The 19966-nt window shown below is 41.7% G+C and overlaps 1 protein-coding gene across 1 annotated transcript in view; it reads right to left on the bottom strand.

Annotated features, from left to right (window-relative positions):
- E2F7 (E2F transcription factor 7) overlaps nt 1–17492 on the bottom strand; it is a 50505-nt gene extending 33013 nt beyond the window's left edge. Inside the window, exons 1-3 of the mRNA XM_020993510.2 lie at nt 17317–17492; nt 16678–16770; nt 8426–8701 (exon numbers count right to left, since the gene is read on the bottom strand). Coding sequence (XP_020849169.1) covers nt 8426–8701; nt 16678–16770; nt 17317–17412 — 465 coding nt within the window. The 5' untranslated portion in view covers nt 17413–17492. The remainder of the gene's footprint in view (nt 1–8425; nt 8702–16677; nt 16771–17316) is intronic.
- Between the last annotated feature and the right edge of the window lie 2474 nt (nt 17493–19966).

Genomic DNA, 19966 nt, shown 5'->3' on the forward strand with positions numbered 1-19966 from the left:
AAACTCCTTCTATGCAGACCTGAAACACAGAGCCTTGGAAAGTTATGGATCCAAGGCGTTAAAAGTTACTAGCCAGCGAGTGTCAGAGGGGAAGGGAATAAGTATTTATGTGGCATTGATACATGATTCTATCTATTTTAATTCTCTCTCTATATATATGTTTATTATATACTTATCTATAATGCCCACTATGGGCCAGGCATTGTGCTAAACACCTTTACAAATACTACCTCATTTGATTCTCAAAACAACCCTGCAAATAGATGCTGTTATTAGACCCATTTTATGCCCAGGGTAACAGCCAGCAAATGTCAGAGAGGATGAGAATAAGCATTTACATAGCACCTACTGTGTGCCAGGCACTGTGCCAAGTACTTTTACAAATATTATCTCATCTGATCCTGCAAGGATCATAACAACCCTGCAAGGGAGGTGCTTTCATTCTCCTCATTTTACAGTTGCGGAAACCCAGTTGACGAGATGTTAAAGTGACTTGCCAGTAACGACACAGTCAGCAGATATCAGAGAGGAAGTAAGAATAAGTTTATACAATGCCTTCTGTGTGCCAGGCATTGTTTTAAGTTTACAAATAATATCTCATTTGACCCTCACAAAAACCCTGGGAAGCAGGTACTGTTACTTTCTCCATTTTACAGATGAGGAAACTGAGGCAAACAGTAGTTAAGTGACTTGGCCAGGGTCACACAGCTAGTAAGTGGCTGAAGCAGGACTTGACCTCAGGTCTTCCTGACTCCATGCTAGCTCTCTATCCACTGGTACACACTGCCCTTTGACCTCTATCTTAAGCAAATTAAAGTGATGCTCCTTTGCATCGTGAGGCTGAGTGAGCCTAACACAGCTGGCTTTTTTTTTTTAAAAGAACAATTTTAATCACCTAATAGGTGGTTCAGCCTGTGCGATGTCTGGACTAGTTTGCCCAATTTCCAAGCCCAGGTTTCTTCTCTCCCTATGACCCAAATTCTGGCAAGTCAGCCCAGTCAAGCAGCCTAAGTATGAAAGCCAGGTCCTGAGCATGCTCCATCTTCCTCTACGCTTGTCTTCTTCATAGTACAGCCCCACAAAGGCTGTGAGGTGGAACAGAAGAACTCCTCTGTCAGCCAGTCAGTCAATACACATTTACTAAATGCCTACTATGAGCCAGGCACTGTGCTAAGCAGCAGGAATGCACAGAAAGTGGGTGCGTGCTCTCCAGGAGCTCAGTCTAATGGGGAAGATAACACACAAACAACTATGTACAAATGAGCTAGAGACAGGCCAAATTGGAAAAAACAGCAGGGAGGCACTAGAATTAAGGGGGATCAGGAAAAGCTTCTTGTAGAAGGTGGGATTTTAGTTTAGCCTTGAAAGAAAGCTTTGCTTAGGTTTTTGCTCCTGGAGGAATAAGTCTGTAGATATTGATACAACCTTTTCCCTTTATCAAAATGAATTCTCATGTTTAGCTGCCCTTTTTCTATCTGACTGCACTAAGAAACACAAAGCTGTAAGATGGAGATAACAACAGCACCTGCCTCCTTGGGCTAGTGTGAGATTCAAATGAGATAACACATATGAAGTACTCTGCAAACCTAAAAGTGCTATATAAATGCTCCTTTTTATCATTGTTCTTAGAAAGCTAACAACTTTAGAATGCTCGTAATTGGTTAATGCATTTAAAGGGTCTCGTCACCAAAACATGTTGCATTTTTATGCAAGATTATTATTATAACAACAGGAGAGATAGCCACAGCCTTGTTGATAGAAAGCTGACCTTGGAGCCAGGAAGTCCTGCCTCTGATGTATCCTGGCTGTGTGACCCAGGAAGGTCATTTAAACCTTTCAGCACTTAGGACAACTCTTTAAGACTAAGTTTCACAGACCAGACAAGGGAGAATCAGAACTGAAGAGCCCAGTGTTTGATAAAATGGAAAACACAAATTACTTAAGAAAAAACCTCCCTATTTTGATAAAAACTGCAGGGAAAACTGGAAAGCAGTGTGGCAGAAATCAGGCTTACACCAACATCTTACACCACATTCTACAATTTAGAAGATACCATATACCTCTCATAGCTATGGGTTGGCAATGTATTCTTAACCAAACAACAAATAGAGACTTTTACAAAAAATAAAATAGATAAATTGATTATGTGAAATTGAAATGCTTCTGTCCTGACAAAATTAATGCACCTAGGATAAGATGGGAAGCAGTTAAATGGGAAAAACAATCTTCACACCAAATTTTTCTCAGAAAGGTTTGGTTTCCAAGATACAGAAACAAATAACAGCTATACAAACACACACACACACACACACACACACACACACACACACACACACACATACATATATGTATGTGCATACACACACCCTGCCCCCTCCCCCCAAAGTCATTCCTCAATGCATAAAGGGTCAAAGGATATAAACAAACAGTTCTCAGAAGAACTGCAGATTATTAATAACCACATGAATGTTCCAAGTCACTAATAATTACAGAAATGAACATCAAAATAACTAAGGTTTTACCTCCCACCCTACAAATTGCCAAGGATCACAAAATATGATAATAGAGTTAGAGAGGTTGTAGGAAGGTAGGCATTCTGATGTATTATTGGTGCAGCTATGAACTTTTTGGAAAGCAATTTGGAATTAAACAAATAAAGTGATTAAAATGTCCATAAGCTTTGACCCAGAGATTCCATTATAAGGAGGCCCCCAATAAGAAGAAAGTGCTCACGGATACCAAAATATTTGTAGCAGGACTTTGTGATTGCAAAGATTTGGAAACAAAGCAGATACCCACTGATAGGGGAATGGCTAAACAAACTGGGGTACAAGAACGCAATGCAACATTACTGTGCTGTAGAAATGATGGATGTGATGATTACAGAGAAGCATGGAAAGATCTAAACGAACTGATGCAGAATGAAGTAAGCAGAGTCAAGAAAACAATATACACAATGACTACAACACACACACAATGAATGTTGCAAAATTATAAGGAACAAGCATGGCTTGAAAGAAGAGCCAAAAGAAGACACTCCCACCTAAGTCCTTTGCAGAGATGGAAGATCCATAAGTCTAACATATATATGTATGTTAGTTAGTGTACATATTTTCAGATTTTTTTTGATATGTGGATCAATTATGCTTATTTCTTCTTTTTTTTTAATCTTAAAAAAAAACACCCAACAATATATGTATAGCCTATATCAGATTGTGGGCTGTCTTGGGGAGGGAGGTGGAGAAAAATTTAAAACTCGAAAGCTTATGGAATTGATTGCCGACAACTCAAAATAAATTAATGAAAAAATTTTTAAAAAATGAGTATCATATGGGATGGGCTGTCTGGGAAGGGAAAACTTAGGTGGTGTAAAAAATAAGAGATATCAATTAAAACTTATTAAGAAAGAAGACTAAGTTCTAGAGAAGGTATAGACCTACACTAATAAGAGTTTCCCTTCTGAGAGTTCCCTATACTAATGAGATTAGCAGGCTATTCCCTATCTCTCATTATTGTTATATAGAGCATTTTATCCTGAGGATCAGGGGAATAATGGTGAGTCAGTTAGATGTAGATTCTCACTGGCAGTCTCAGGTAACTTCAGTGTGGGGCAGTAGAAAACTGGCTGGATTTGGAGTTAGCAGATCTAGGTACAACTCCCAGCTCTCTCTCTCACCTGTGTGACCCTAGGCAGGTCATTTATTTTCTCTGGGTCTCAGTTTCCTCATCTGTAAGATGGGAGAGTTGGACAAAGTAGTCTGTAAAGCCCTTCTGGCTCTGCAACTGTGGTCATAAGCAGGTAGTGTGGTGGATGAAGGGCTGGTTCTGGAGTCAGGATGTCCTAGTTTTAAGTCCAACCTTTGACATATACTGGTTGTATGAGCCTGGGCAAGTCATTTAACTCAGTAATATTAGGTAATTTGCGATGACTGCAAATGGCAGAACAGCTGCCTATGGTGGAGAGAATTCCCTCACCTGAAGTGCCCTACACTGATGAAATCACAGGTCTGGAACACATCCCCCTCCAAAAAAAGGTTAGTATTATTTCATTTGCTAGTGCTAGATACGTAGTAACTTTAGAAACTGTCTTGAATAATGCAGTTCTTTTGATTTTAGGAATAGTGCTGGATGATCATAACTAGGGTTCATTAATTTTATACGTTGAAAAATGTTTCTTATATCCCTGGAGGCACACCCTTGATTTTGTGTTCTATTAACACACGCGTGAACTCTGAAATTCCTTTTTGATCACAATTTTTATCTTTCCATCTCTTTCATGATTCATTCCTCCTTAACCTGTTCTCTGTCCTCACCATGACCTCCAGATTCGCCAGCCCTCAGTTCTTTCCCAGGCGTGATGGCTACACTGTACTGCATTGGCTATGCTCTTTCCCCTTTCCTCTCCTGACCCCTTGGCGAACCAGTTCCACTTTCTTATTTCCAATTTCTTGCCCCCTTCTTCTATGGCACACATGGCCAAAGCCCAACCCTGGATTACTTCCCACCATTTTTTTCCTTTGCTCCTAGTCATATGTGACACTGAATGGAACTGAAGGAAGTTACAAAATGGGGTTCACCAGCTCCACCCTCCACCACAAATTTACATGACATCTAATCTTAGCTGGGCTCTCATTGTACCAAAGTGAATCCTTCTACTCCTCCCTAACTGATTCTCTTTCACTTTCCACAGAAGCTGTTCCAAACCTTTCTCTCTTCTCAGTAACATCCACCTCACAGGGTTGTTGTAAGGATCAAATGAGATTATATACGTAAAGGAACTTTAAAGTGCTATATAAAAATCAGTTATTTTAATTTTGGCTAGCCAGTCTCCTGGAAAGTTCTGGTCTTTTGCCTCACTGTGGCATGAACTGATCCTCAGTTCTAAAAGCACGGGGCAGAAAGAGGCCATCTGTATCTTTTGATCAAGGTTGGCCTAGCTAAATTTGGGAGAGCTCCTCAGCACAAAGTTAGATGCCAGGTGATTGATTTTCCCTTTGTCACATTAACTCTACTAAAGCACAGAGAGATGGTATCTGTTATCTGGATGAGTGCAGTACTTTGCACTGAGGGCTTCAAGGATCTGAGAAGTCTGGCTAGCCCTTAGAGGAAGTGGAAGTGTGGGACAGTGAGAAGAACAGTGATTCTTAAATCTGAGGACCCTAGCTCAACTCTCCCTTGTTACCTGTGTGACCATATACAAGTCACTCTACCTCCTTGGACTCAGTTTCCTCAACTAGGTGGTACAGTAGAGAGAGCACCAGCCCTGGAATCAGGAAGACTCATCTTCATGAGTTCAAAACTGGCCTCAGAAACTTATTAGCTGTGTGCTCCTGGGCAAGTCCCTTAACTCTATTTGCCTCAGTGTCCTCATCTTTAAAATGAGCTGGAGAAGGAAATTGCAAACCATGCAGTATCTTTGCCAAGAAAATCCCACCTGGGGTTATGAAGAGTCAGATGCAACTGAAAACAACTGAACAACAAAATGGGTACTGCACTTTAGATCTATAAGCCTGTGACTAGATGACTATAAATCATAGAGGCACATAGTAGGTGCTCACTGCCTATGCTTATCTTCTAAATTTATAATAAATGCTGTTAGCCTAATTGTTTCACATACATTCACTATGAACCGGCTACCTTCTGCTCTGAAAAATTTCTTTCCAAATGAAAAATGACAGAGATGACAAAAGACAGGAATAGAACCGAATGTATCTGGGGAGTTGTAGAACTTGTTCTGGCTTTAGGCACAGAGGTAACTGCTTCCAAGGTTGTATAACACCCACTTATCTATATCCTTTCTGGAAATCCATTACCTGTGATGCTCCCAAACAGACAAATCAGCAATCCCAAGTTGCTCTATATCTATTCAATTTTTGATTATTCAACGACAGAATAATTCCATGATAGAACAAGAGTTTGGAGAAAAATGCTGAGAAAAGGGTACTTAGGAAGAAAGAATATTAGAACAGTATAGAAAAAGCCCTCCCCAAAAAATAATCTGTTAATCGAGAAACATTGATTAAGTGTCTATTACAAGCCAGGCACTGGAGTCAGGGGTCCAGGGTTCAAATCCTGAGGTTGATGCTTACTAACTGCATGACCTTGCAAGGAAATCACTCTGCCTCCCCTGGCCTGTAAAATGAGGGACTTGGAGAATTTAGTCTCAGAGGTCCCTTCCAGCTCAAGATCTATGTTCCTTCAACCACAAATATGTAAACAGTGAGAAATAACAACAAGATCTGGGTAAATACAAAGAAAACAAGCTTCAGAAAGGGAGGAAGAAAAACACCAGAGAATTTTTGCTGTATTTTGTTAAATATAACATGTATTTTTTGATAGGACTTCTGATTTCATTCATATAGGGGTTCCCAGTGAGCTACCTTCCTCCACTGAAATAGCTCTTCACTCGCTCTGCAACTAACAGTACTAGGCTTGACCGAGGGCACTGACAGGTTAAGTGACCCCACAGTCAGTATATGACAGAGGCAACATTTGAATCCAGGTCTTCCTGACTCTCTATTCCATCTCCTCAAATACACATCTTAAAACAACAACAAAAGTTCATAATTTCAATGTTCAACATTTAGCATTTTTGTTTGTGTATCTGAAAGCTTTTATTGATGGTTAATAAATCAAGAATTAGGAACAAAAAGAAATTGTAATCTATAAGACGGTCTTGTCCTTATTTGTAGCACTTGTAAGCACCTTGATGGGAAGGAAAGAGAAACAGGTGACTGATGAGATTTCTGATCACTGCCTGGTCTATTTCATGTATCTCTGCTCCTCCTAGTGCACTCAGGAGACAAGACAACTGAGAGGATGGCTATACTTCAACCAAGAACAAAAATCACTTAACTGAAAATAATCTGTCATGACTAGAATAAAAGCCAGGTTATTAATTTGTAAGAAAGAAAAACATTTCAGGTCAAGATTAACTGAAAATAGAGCCTGAGTGCCTTTGCTGAACTGAACATTTAAAAAATGCAAATGGATTTTATTGATTACAGGAGTTTCTTCACAAAATAACAGGATTAAACATTTGGCCTTAAAAAGTTGATACTATTTGGGTTCTTCAAGGCAGCATCAATCAGTTTAAAAAAAAAGGAATTTATAATGAAAAGTAATTTTCAGAATGAAGACTCTTATTTTTTTTCTCTATGACTCCCTCTGCCAAGTCTGTTAACCTCTCAAGGCTCTAGGCAAAATCTGTATGTTGCAGAGAAGGTGCTGATCTGCTGTGATAGAGAGGGCTTCCTCACCCGGGAGTTCCCTATTCCAATGAAATCAATGCCTATCTCCTTAAGAATATTATGCAGTTTACTGTCTACTGATGGACTAAAGAATACTGGTAATGAAAAATCATTCAAATTTATTTATTCATTTATTTCTCTATCTCTTGATTTCATTGGCGTAAAGAGTTCTTCATCAGATGCAGATCAACTATGATCACGCAACTTGTAGTAGAGAGATAAAGCGTTTATTAAGAGCTTACTACGTGCCAGGCACCGTGCTAAAAGTCTGAGATGGTTGCCTCAGGGCACTGAGAGGTTAAGAGACTTGCCTAGGTCACAAAACCAGTGTACAGTAGAGATGAGATTTGAACTCAGACCCTCATGACTGTGAGGACAACTTTTATTTATGAAGGCATGACTGCTTTTCAAATTCTCTCAATGGGCCAATGGTTAAAAAAAGGAGGAAAACCTTATGCTCTCTAAGTTGGTGCACTTCTGTCTGCTTACCTATGGCAGCCAAGTGGTACACTGGGTCAATCAAGTCCTCTTAAGTCTGAGGACCTAAGCTCAATTTCCACCTATGTCACCTTTGCGACCACAGGCAACTCACTGGAGTTTCCTCAGTTAGGTGGCACAGTGGAGAGAGCATCAGGCCTGGAATCAGGAAGACTCCTCTTCCTGAGTTCAAATCTTGCCCCAGACACTCACCAGCTTTGTGACCCTGGGCAAGTCACTTAGCCCTGTTTGCCTCAGTTTCCTCATCTATCAAATGAGCTGGAGAAGGAAATGGCAAACCACTCCAGTATCTTTGCCAAGAAAACCCCAAGTAGGGTCATGAAGAGTCAGACACAACTGAACAATAAAACGAAGATTGGACTCAGATCTATGAGCCTGTGGCCAGGTGACATCTAAGCCATAGAGGCACACAGTAGGCATGTACTGCCTATGATTACGTTCTAAGTTTATGATAAATGCTTTATCCCAATTATTTCACAATCAATTTCAAATCCAGCCTTGTACACTTACTATCTGTCTGACCTTGGGCAAATCACTTAACCTATCTGCCTCAGTTTCCCCATATATAAAAATGGGGATAATAATAGCACCTACTTCCCAGTGAAATGAGATGTTTGCAAAGTACTCTGCAAACCTTAAAGCACTAAATAAATATTGGCGATTATTATTAATGTTACCTGTGGAGAGTCTGAGAATGCATCATCCTTGTTTTCAATTGGTCTGAACAGTTCCTTCTTCTTTTCCCGGTCCCTCATGTCAGGACTAGCAGCGCTAATGAGCATCTTCAGGTTTGCTGTAGGGGTCCAGGGTTCAGCCTGAGTTCTGTCAGCAAGTTTAACCGGTGTAATTGGATTTCTTTCGGGTGTGTAGGTTTTTTGCTTCGATAAATCAATCGGTTCATTTTTCATTGGCGTCTTTGGGGCCATCCTGGATCGATCAACAAATATATTTTCCTATTAAAGAGAGAGATTGTTTAGTGGTGATAGGCCAAGTGAGGAGAACGGTTGACCAGCTGTGGTTATAAACAGGTTATTTAAGATGTCCCTCATTAACACAGACATGAAAATAAAAACCGGTCCAGAGGCCAAACAAATTGAACAAAAATTAGTGAGAAGGGTTAATGGGAGTTAAACATTGGGTCAGGTGAGAAATTCCGCCTGACCAGTTGCTCTTCCTAATTCTTATTTAATTTGATTTTCATGGGACTTCCATGTGTGAGGGAACCCCTCTGTGTATTTGCTACTGATAGATGCTTATAATAGGGCAGGAGGTAGGACATGGAGACAATCAGAGTTAATGTGGGAGGAGTCAATACAATTTCTATGGGTCACGTGTTTTTTTAAAAACAATGTTATTTGTCGGCGTGGGGGGAAGCTCTGAGGTGCACGCCTTTGTGTTCCAAGTGTGCACTAGTGCTGATGGAGTGTCTCTGGTTGAAGAGAACTGAGCCCAAGGACACACCAAATTTCAAGTCTTTTGACATGTCAGCTCATGTCAACTCTTCAGAGAGTTGTCTAGAAAGGGAAAAAAAAGACCTATGGGCCTTGGTTAACAAAGAAGATTTCAAACACTGGTTATCCTGATTTGCATTCTATTATCTGTGCACATATATCTCATCTACCTTCCCATCAGACAGTAAACTGCTGGAGGACCACGTCTTTGCATAATAATGTACAGCAGGGCCATAAATCTGGGGCTTGAGGTGTCTGAAAAGTCAGAGAGCTAGGGGGCAGACTTTGGACTTAGGAGTCAAGAAGATGAGTTCAAATCCTGCCTCTGACATCTACTAGCTGCGTAAATCTGGGCAAGTCATTTAATTGTCAGTACCTCAGTTTTCTTATTTGTAAAATGGAGATAATAATAGTACCTACCAAATGAGATAACATGTAAAGTGCTTTGCAACCTTAAAATGCTATATAAGAGCTAGTTATTACTATTATTATAATTTTGTCCAATCTCTTCATTTTATAGATGAGGAAAATAAGTAAGTAAATTATCCAAGGGTGAAGAAGCCATAAATGGCAGAGCCAGGATTTGAACCCAGGGCCTCTGACCTCAAATCCAGTATTCTCTCCATTGTACCAAACTACCTCTCCATCAGACAGTGGTTTAAGATTTACAAAGTGCTCTCCTACACAGTGAGTCAGGTAGCGAAAATCTCATTATATCCATTTTACAGGCTAAGGAAATTGGAGTTGATCATAGTCACAAAGCTAGTAAGAGTCAAGGACAGGATTTGAAATTAGGTCCCTCCTGACTCTAAGCACAAGGCTCTTTTGATGACTTCACAGGGCTCCTTCCCTCTACCATCTAACCTAGTACCTTTGAAGTTTTTGGGTGGGAGGTGGGAGTTTGGCCTTGTGATTTCATTGGTGTGGGAAATTCCTGGTATGGCAACTCCTTCCACCAATGGAGACTGGCAACTCAACTTTAACTTATAATTTATAGAGAGGGCCCTTAGGGGCTATGTGGCTTAACCAGGCTCATACAAATGTCAGATGAAGTACTTGAAGTCAGGTCTTCCTAACACCAAGGTTGGCCCCTGAACCACCATACCATGCTCTCTCTTATCCTGTGTGTTTAGAAATGCTGAATAATTGTTAAATATGCTTTCTGTAAAACAGTTTTTGCCATCCAAATAAAGCCTGCCAAGCATTTGGACTAGTCTACAGTTAAGTTCACTTCTAGTCAGCTGTGCTCTCAAATAATTAAGGAAGTGGATAAACTAAGTGGTATTTAGCATCTTCTGCAGCCCTGTGTTTCAGCCTACACATACCGTGTACATTGGTTTGGGCTGATAGAGCTGCAGCAACCATAGCAACTGAAAAAAATTAAGATAACATATCTTATTATATCATATTATATTAATAAGAACACCATTTGAAGGTGCAGAAGATGATTTGTTTGGAGAACTTGGGGCTTCATCCTGCTTCTGACAGTAGTTGTTGCTAGAGGTGTGCCTCTTACCATCCCTCTAGACCCAAACAACAACAGGAGGGTAGTGAACTGAAGGTGGGAACTTCTCCTATGGCAGCAGAAGTCATCATAGGACCAGGAACCACTGCGTGGTATTATCTCTTTGTAAATGAGTCTCTGCCAATGTGCTAACCCAATATAGTCAAACACAAATGATCTAGTAGGCAATTTCCAAATATTTTGTTGTTTTAAAAAATGAGCTGGAGAAGGAAATAGGAAACTACTCCAGCATCTTTTCCAAGAAAACCCAAATGGGGTCACAGGGTTGGAAATGACTGAAAAGAGACAACAGTAGGCAATTCCCAAATATTAAGATCATGTATTTACAACTAGGAGGGAACTTCATCCCCTTGTTGTTTGACATATGAGGAAACTGAGGCCCAAACAAGTTAAGTGACCTGCCCAAGGTCACACAGGTGGCAGAGATCTGAACCTAGGTCCTGGGACTCCAAATTCAGTATTCTTCCCATTGGTCCATGCTGCCTCCCAAGTCAGTACCAGTGATGTTATACAGTGAGGACAAGATCATGAGATCTCTAAATATCATCAAAATGAGGGGGAAGAGTATAAATGTCAAACCATTTCTGAAGCTGTACAACCTGTTCTCCCTGAAATGAACTTATCATAGGTGAAAAACTGAGACGATGCCAGTTTTTTAAGTACAAAGGTGCTTAAGGAGGACAGGGGTCCAGTCTTTTCTTTTTCTTCTGAGACATGATCAGAACAAAGTCAGCAGCTGCCTTTGTTGTTTTGGGGGGGCTGGCAAGTGATCTCTTCAGCTGATGACATTACTTGGACTGGAGATTGCTAACCCCTGTTACTGTCCATCTCTTTATGCCTAGACATTAATAGTTACAGTAATGAGAATAAAACTCACACTTATATGGAGCTCGGTGGCTAACAACCTTATCTTCCTTTATCCAAGACATATTGATATTCCCATCATATAGAGGAGAAAACAGAGGCTTAAAGGTTACGTGATGCGTCCAAATTAAGAGTACTAGAATTCCGATACAAACCTTCTATCCAAGGCCACTGCTCTTTCCACTACATTATCATACATTTGTTTTTTGAATAAAAGTTTATCTAGAATGGTCCTGAAAAATGGAGAAGACTGAAGTCCTGTTACGTCTACCCCAAATTTTTCTTGTTTTTGTCTATTTCTTCATTATCACCACCAATGTCCTTGACATTGTCAAATGATTCAACAGTAGAAATGGATATTTTCCCCCAGTGGAAGTCACGTTCAAAAAGATGCATTACCACCTGTTTTGCTACTGTACCCTAAGGTCTTTCCATCCAACTTATAGCTGAAACCTCTTATATGTTTTGTTACCTATTATTATAAGGGTTCTTCATCTTTTTATGTCATGGGACCTCTGGCAGTCTGGTAAAGCCCATAGACCCCTTCTCAGAATAATGCTCTGTTGCCCATGTTAAACAATGGAAAGAAATGCTAAATTTCAGCTACAGATTTGTGGAAATAAAGCTGAAATTTTTTCTAATCCCAGTTCAAAGACTCCTTGAAATCTATCAAGGGGGCCCTGAATCTCAGGTTAAGAATCCCTTCCCTATTAGAAGGTGAGCAGGGATCATTTTGCATTTTATTTTTAACCCCAAATCCCCAGTGCTTAGCATATTGCTTTGCAGACAGTGATTAAAAAATATTTTTTTTCATTTATTCCTTGTTTTTTTTAAAGCCCAGATCCATAGTATTAGGAGTGGGAACTTTCTAGGAAGAAACTTCTTCTTCTGTTACAGATCGATATTTGTTCTGCAACTTTGGAGTTCTTAAGAGTTGCCTGGAGTACTGAGAGGTGAGGGGACTTGCCCACAGTCTTTATGTATCAGAGAATTTGAACCCAGGTCTTCCTTACTTTATATCGATTCTCTATCCCCTACTCCGTACTGTTTCTTTCACCTAACTTTAACCAGACATATAATACCTGATTGTTTTCTCTCTTCATGATAATAATCAGCTTGTAGCTGATTATTAACTCATCCCTCAATCCTTTCTTCTTGAGGTTGAATAATCCCAACTCATGCATTCTATTTTCTAGCATTTTCACAGCACTGTTTTGGGTCCTTCTCTTTTGGTTCCATTACACTGTGACTTCCTTTAGGGCAGGGGCTGTCTTTTGCCTCTTTTTGTAACTGCAGTGCTTAGCATAGTGCCTGACATATAGTAGGCACTTACCAAAATGCTTAGTGACTGACTGGTTAAAATATGCAAGTTCAATCTGACATAGCACCAGTAAGGAGGGATCTTTATCAAGATTGAACATAGGGAGAAATGCCTTTTTCTAATCATTTGACAAAAAGTTACTGAGCAAGAAAGCAAGCAAGCAAACTTGGGTACTGATTTAGAGTCTCAGGCTTTTCCAAGGAAATCAACAGATCCTTTCCAGTTTTTAGAAACCTACCTTCCCACAATTCAATTGAACAAACATTTATTAAGTGTCTATTACAGGCCTTGCCCAGAAGTGAGATACAAAGACAGAAACCTAAATGATCTCTGACCTTAAAGAGTTTACCTATTTTGGTGGGGGTAGAGGTGGGTAGAACAACAACTACAAAGTTAAGCGGATAGAAAAATATATACAAAGTAATTTCAGTGGAGGGGGGGGGGAGCGGGAAGTACTAACAATTGAATCAGGAAAGGTCTCCTGGAGGAGGATGCCCTTGAACAGACCCTGGAAGGGGGCTACAGATTCTGACAGGCAGAGGTAAGGGGGAGGGGGGCAGGAAAGGATTCTAGGCAAGAGAGCTTTGGAGGACAATGACAAAGGGGTAGGATGTGAAATATCATGTGTGGGGTCAGTAACTGGCCAGTTTGGCTGAATGTAGAGTTTGTGAATGAATCAATTTGGAAAAGTAGGTTGGACTCAGATTGGACTGGGCCTGGAGTCAGAAGACTGGAGTTCAAATTCCACCTCAGATAACTAGCTTTGTGAACCTAGATAACTCACTTAACCTGTCTGCCTCAGTTCCCTCATCTGTAAAACAGGGATATTAGCACCTACTTCCCAGGGTGGGTTAAACCATAAAGTACTTAGCACTTGTAGGCACTTAACAAACGATTGTTTCCTTCCTTCCAAAACAATGAAATTTATATTTTAACTTGGAGGCCCGGCTGAGAGCCACTGAAGTGTTTTGAGCAGGGAGTGTGCCATGGTCAGACCAGTGCTTTAGGAATATAATTTGGCAGCTGTAGATGGATCGGAGAGAGGAGACACTTTAGCATCAACTTATTTAGATATCCTCAAAGACTTTGAACTCAAATATTTTCTTTTATTTCATTTCTCTCTGCATACAGTTTAGGTAATAAAAAAAATGCTCCCTTGAGGAATACAATTTTGGGATAATTTCCTTCCTTGAGAAAAGAGGGTGCCCTTAAAAACAATGGTCTTGGTTTAGTGCCAGCTTTGTGCTGTGACTGCGGTAAGTCATCCCTTTTCTATGCCTGTTTTCTTATCTCTAAAATGGACAGAATATTTGCCTTCTTTCCCAGGGATGTTTGGAAGAGAAAATGAGATAATAAATGTGAAAGTACACTGTCAACTCTAAGCTTTACGTAAATATAATGTATTCTAATTATCCTCCTTCCTTACAAAAACTAGTCAAGGGGTATGAAGAAATAACATGCAAAAGAATTAAATTTATGATCTTATAAACTTCAAAATAATGGCAGAATATCATGTGCTTTTCTTAAAAAACCTTACTCATTTATAAGATCAATAGCTGGAAAGGACCTTAACAAGAAATCTAGTTTAATACCCTCATTTTACAAACAAGAAAACTGAGCCTTTGGAATGGAAAGTTATTTTGTCCACTATGACCCAGGTAGTAAGTGCCAAGAACCAATACTGGAACTCAGGTCACTGTTCCAAATCCAGTGGGCTTTCCATGAGCACAGAGTTTGAGCTGGAAGACCTCAGAAGCCAGTTTAGTCCAATTTCCTCATTTTATAGATGAAGAAACTGAGACTCAGGTTAAGTGACTGCCCCATAGACATAGAGTGAGGAAGTGTTAGAAGAAGGCCCGAACCCAAGTTTTCCTGAGTCCAAGCCCAGCACTCTATCCCTATGCCACACCTCTCTCACCAATGGGTGCTACACCTGCCAACGTGTTGTTACTGGAGGAGAAAGTGCTTCTTAAAAACCTATTAAGTCACTTTCATGCCAAATCTAAATAAGGTCAAATAAGCCATGAGAAGCTAAGTGACTTAACCACAATTAAAGAAATGGCTAAGCCTAGCTTAAAATTCAGTTTTTAAAATTTGATTTAGCACCAAAAACAGGTAGGGTTAGATGACTTCTAAGCTAATTCTTACTATAAAAATCCTATGAACTAGGACTGTTTGCTTGCTTTTGCCTAAAACGCACAGCAATTCATCAAGTAACCAGGTGTAATTCATGGCTTGTAGCATCTCTGGTTGTTCAGAGACAGTGGATAGAGCACTGGACCTGGTGTCAAAAAGACCTGAGGAGTAAGAATCCAACCTCAGTTACTTACTAGCTGTATGACCCTGGGCAAGTCATTTAAGCCTGCCTCAGTTTCCTTATCTGTAAAATGAGGGTAATAAAAGCACTCACCTCCTAGGGTGGTTGCAAAGATCCAATAAGATGCTATTTGTAAAGTGTTCTGTAGAACTTACAAAGCTTTATAAATGCTAGCTATTAGTGCAGTTACTAGCCAGAGGACAGTGCTATTGAGATCAAGGTCTCGGATGCTATTACCACAAGGGCCAATTACCTTTATCTTGCTTCATGGATACATAGAGCATCGTTAAGCCCAGCTGGTCACTGCATAAGAAAAAGCAGTAATAGCTCATATTTATATATTGATTTAAAGTTTGCAAAGCACTTTATACATCTCAGTTAATCCTCACAACAGCCTTGTGAGGTTAATATTATCCCTATTTTTACAGCGGAGGAAATCGAAGCTCTGAAAAATTAAGTTACTTATTAAGGGCAACACAGCTAGTGCCTGAAGTGATATTTGAACCTGGGTCTTCCTGCCTATACTTAATCCACCACCTCACCTCTTGGTATAGGATATAGCTGGCTCAATGCAAATCTATCATCACCACTGTAAGAATTCAAGTTGCCTGCTACAGTCCACTAACATATATTCTTCTGTTGACAGTACCGGTATAAGTATGGGTAGAATGGAAAATGTCTGTTTGAGGTGTGTTTATTGGTTGTTATAAGAACAGCTTACATTTCAAATATCCAAACACCAATGAGACATAACTTAGCTGGTAGTAACTGAAACAGCATTCCAGTATGATACAATACAGTTATCTAAGTTCAAATCTTACCTCTGATGATTATTACCTGTGTGACCTTGGGCATGACACTTAACCTCACGGGGCCTCTGCTTCCCTATCTACAAAAGGAAGTGGCTGGACTGGACCATACTTTAGTTCCCTAATTAGAAATCCAGTGACCTGTATTTGCTGCTCAAATCAGCCTAGTTTAGCTGGTACGTGGTCCTAAATATTCAATGATGGTGGAGAAAAGTATATCTATGGTGGTTGGTAGGTTTTGCTTTTAAAAATGACTATAATTGCAACTTTTCAGAGACTACTGATATTGTATTCATAGCAATACTGGATATCAAAAGCATGTGAGTTTCCTCATTTGCCAGGAATTTACTAACACCGACCTTCAAGTGAGGTATGATTGTAAGAAAAACACTAAAGCCAAGCTGGATTTACTTGAAACGCAAGTCACACCATATGATTACAGAAGGAGCTAGAAGGGGATCTTACAGGTCCATCCAGTACAACCTCTCATTTTTACAGACATGGAAACTCAGGTGTTAGAAAAGTTTAGTGACTTGTCCAAAGTCACAAAGGGAGAGAGTTAAGTGGCCCAGCCTGGATTTGCTGACCACAGTGGTATTAAAGGCACTGGTTATTAAACTTAAAATATTTCTGCACACTTACCTTTTGTGCATTTTCCCCATCTTCAATCACAAATTCTAGCCGGGGCTGCCTGGGGCTGATCAGGTCTTGTAGTGTTAAACAGTTGACCTCCATCTGTAAGTTGCAATTACGCAAGAAAAAGAAATTTTAGAATTTGGGAAAATAATCACGTTCTTTTGCAAGCATTCCTCCCAGCTGACTACCTTCCCTCCTCTTCCATCTCAGGTTCGCCCGTGCAAACGTCTAAAGAGCGCTCAAATATCTCAGAAAACGCGCGAGGGAAACGAACCCAGAGCAACTCGAATACAAGAAGGAAAAAGCAGCAGTAGAGCCGGGGCAGGGGGAGGGGGGCAAATCTGTCAGAGAGCCCCGGGGTCTTCCCGGTCAGTTAATTTTGGCGCAAAGTACTGCTGAGGGGCACAGAACTTTTCGGGCACAGCGGGTGCCTTCGGCTACGAGCCCGGTGCCTTTCGGGGCTTCTGGAGGGTAGCCCCCCAAAGATGAGGTCTCTAAGGGGAGCCCCCACCCCAAACCGCGGGGAGCGCGGGACGGGGCTCAGTCGGGGCGCCTCAGCCCCCGGCCACGGTCTCTTCCCCGCCACGGGGGGTGCGGGCTGCCTCGCGCCCCCCGATCCCCGCCAAGCCCCGGCGCCCCGCTTACCGCCCTCCTTCCGAAGGAGGCTCCCTCCTGCCTCGGCGGAGACGCCGGGGCGCGGGGAGTGGGGCTGCTCAGCGGCGGCGCATCGACCTTGACCATGGGCACAGGAGGGCGAGCCAAGCCCCCGCGCCCGCACCAAGCCCAGACCCGCCGATCCCGACTGTAGCTCCGAGCTGCCCTGGCCCCGCTAAAGCGCCGGGTTCTGGCGCCTTGAGACGGAATGCGAGGCTCCAGCCAATGGGCTGCGGCCGGAGGGGGAGCCCCGCGGGAGAGCCCGCCAATCCCGAGCGTCCGGAGTGTTGGCGCTCGGCTCGGCGCGTCCCGGCTCCGGTCCCGCCCAATTGTTGCCCATTCGCTCCCCTCCCCCTTCCGGGTACCTGCGAGACGTCAGGCGGCGGGAGGGGGCGGGGCCGCGCGCCGAGTCAATTTCTGCCCGGCCGGGCGGGACCGCCTCGAGAAGCGCCCCAGGGGCGTGGGGAGGGGGCGAGGAGGGGAGGGGGAGCGGAGGGCAAGCTCTTCTTTTGTCATGCATAAAAGGCGGCTCCCGGGCCAGCCAATTAACGGGCAGCGGAGCAGATGGAGCCGCGAAAAACGATCCACTAGTGCCCGGGATGCTAAAGGCGGGTCTCCTCCCTGCAAACAACCACCTGCTTGGAAAGCCGAGGCGCCCGGGCTTGTTTGGGCACGGTCCGAGCCCGGCTCGAGGAGGCACGAGTCTCAGGTTGCCACCTTGGGCTGGTAGCAGATGGCTAGGCAGTTAGGGGATAAAGGAGACCCACGGGGAAGTTGAGGGGTGGGAGGGGGTGGGATTCATGCTGCACCGCACTCAACCGCGGGAAATGGCTTGGCTCTAATTTCGGCGCTTATTAACGCCGCCCCCCCAGCCCCCTGTACCTGTGTAACAAGTTTTCATGGAACTTAAATGGTGGGCTACAATTCAGAAAAATAGACATCCATGGTATATTATCTCTGTTAGAAACTCTTCTGTCCCCAAATCCTCATGTGCCTTTCAAAACGTGAACACTGGGAGTCATTTTCTTTTTTTTTGCTGACACTTACTGAGAAGCCGGGACACCTTGGGGCAAACGACTGATCTGTGTCATGAGAGAGTTTGGGGGACAGAGCCTGGATGCATAGAAGAGGGTTCTTGACTTGGTACTGTATTTCCATTGGTGAGGCATATGATCCTCCGTAGATACTGTTAGGTTAATGAAATCCAAAGGAAAAGAAAGCTTAAAAAGGATACAAAACCTGTAACCTATTTGAAAAGTAAACAGTCAATTAAGTACTAATTAAGGCTATACTATGTAGCAGGCACTGTGTATGTTGGAGAGAAAATCCATTCCCTCAAAGAGCTTACATTCTGTTTGGAAACCACATATACACAGATAGGGACGTACAAAAGATGCATAAAGTAGACAAAAGGTGAATGGGGGAATCTTCCCTTCCACCTCCCTAACCCCAAATCAACCTTGGAGCCAAATGCCAATAGTGCTAAGGTGCCAATAGAGGCAGGCCTCTCTCACAGAGGACTTTCGTCATCCATTCTCTATCCTCTTTCCCAATTTGTGCCAATGGCAGGACATCTTCTATCTGTATGCTTAACCTCCTTACCTTTCCCCATCCCTCTGTACTGCTCCATTGGAGTCCTTGGCCCAGTAGTCTCAAATTTAAGCAGAAACTGATCCCTATGGGCAGCATATTGGCTTAGAAAAATACAAATTAACATTATCTATATTGTATTATATTTTTATTTATTTTGTTATACATTTCTCAATCACATTTTAATCTGGTTCAGGATTGCTCCGCAAGTGTGAACCCTCCTGTATATGTTTTCTCCACTAATCAGAAAATTAACTTCAGAGCAGTACCTCTCCTGCTGTTTTATTTGTATCTCCAGCCCTCAGCATGGTACTTGGTATTTATTAAATGATTAATAAAATTTAAATATAAATATCTGAGATATTTATTTAAATTTAAAATTTAAAAATAAATTTAAAATGAAAATAAAATTTAAAATAAATTCCATTCTAGTGATCAGGGACATCTTTGTATAGGAAGGAAGGATATATCACTTTTATTGAGCTTCAAAAGGAGCTAGAGATGCTAAGATGCATAGGTGTGGAGAGTGTTCATTCTATGCATGGTGGGGTAGGGGCTGGACAGCACTGACTGAGTCAGGGATATGGAATGTCCCTATGTGAAGAACAGCAAGAAAGTAGAAAGGGAATGATATGTCTGGAAAAGTAGCCAAGCCAGATTGTGAAGGACCTAATACAGGAGTTTCCATTTGATCCTAAAGGTAATTAATAGGGAAGCGTTAGAAATTCTTGAGTAGTGGAGTGATGTCGTCAAACTGGTGTTTTAGGAATATTATTTTGAGGAATGCATTGGACAGAGGAGAAACTCAAGGCAGAGGGAGCTGTTAGGAAGCTATTATCATGGGAGAGGTGATGAGGGCCTTGTAGGATGATTTGGTGTGAATTAAGGGAAGGGGACTGATGCAAGGAATATTGTGGAAGTAGAATAGATAATATGGTGATATAATATGTGGGGATGGTGAGGGAGAGTAGACTTGAAAATGAGAGGTGATGAAACTGGGTGACTGGAAAGCTGCTGCTGCCCATAATAGAAAAAGACAAGTTCAGAAGAG

The sequence above is a fragment of the Phascolarctos cinereus genome, unplaced genomic scaffold (assembly GCF_003287225.1).
Source record: "Phascolarctos cinereus isolate Bilbo 61053 unplaced genomic scaffold, phaCin_HiC Scaffold_1;HRSCAF=81, whole genome shotgun sequence".
NCBI lineage: Eukaryota > Metazoa > Chordata > Mammalia > Diprotodontia > Phascolarctidae > Phascolarctos > Phascolarctos cinereus.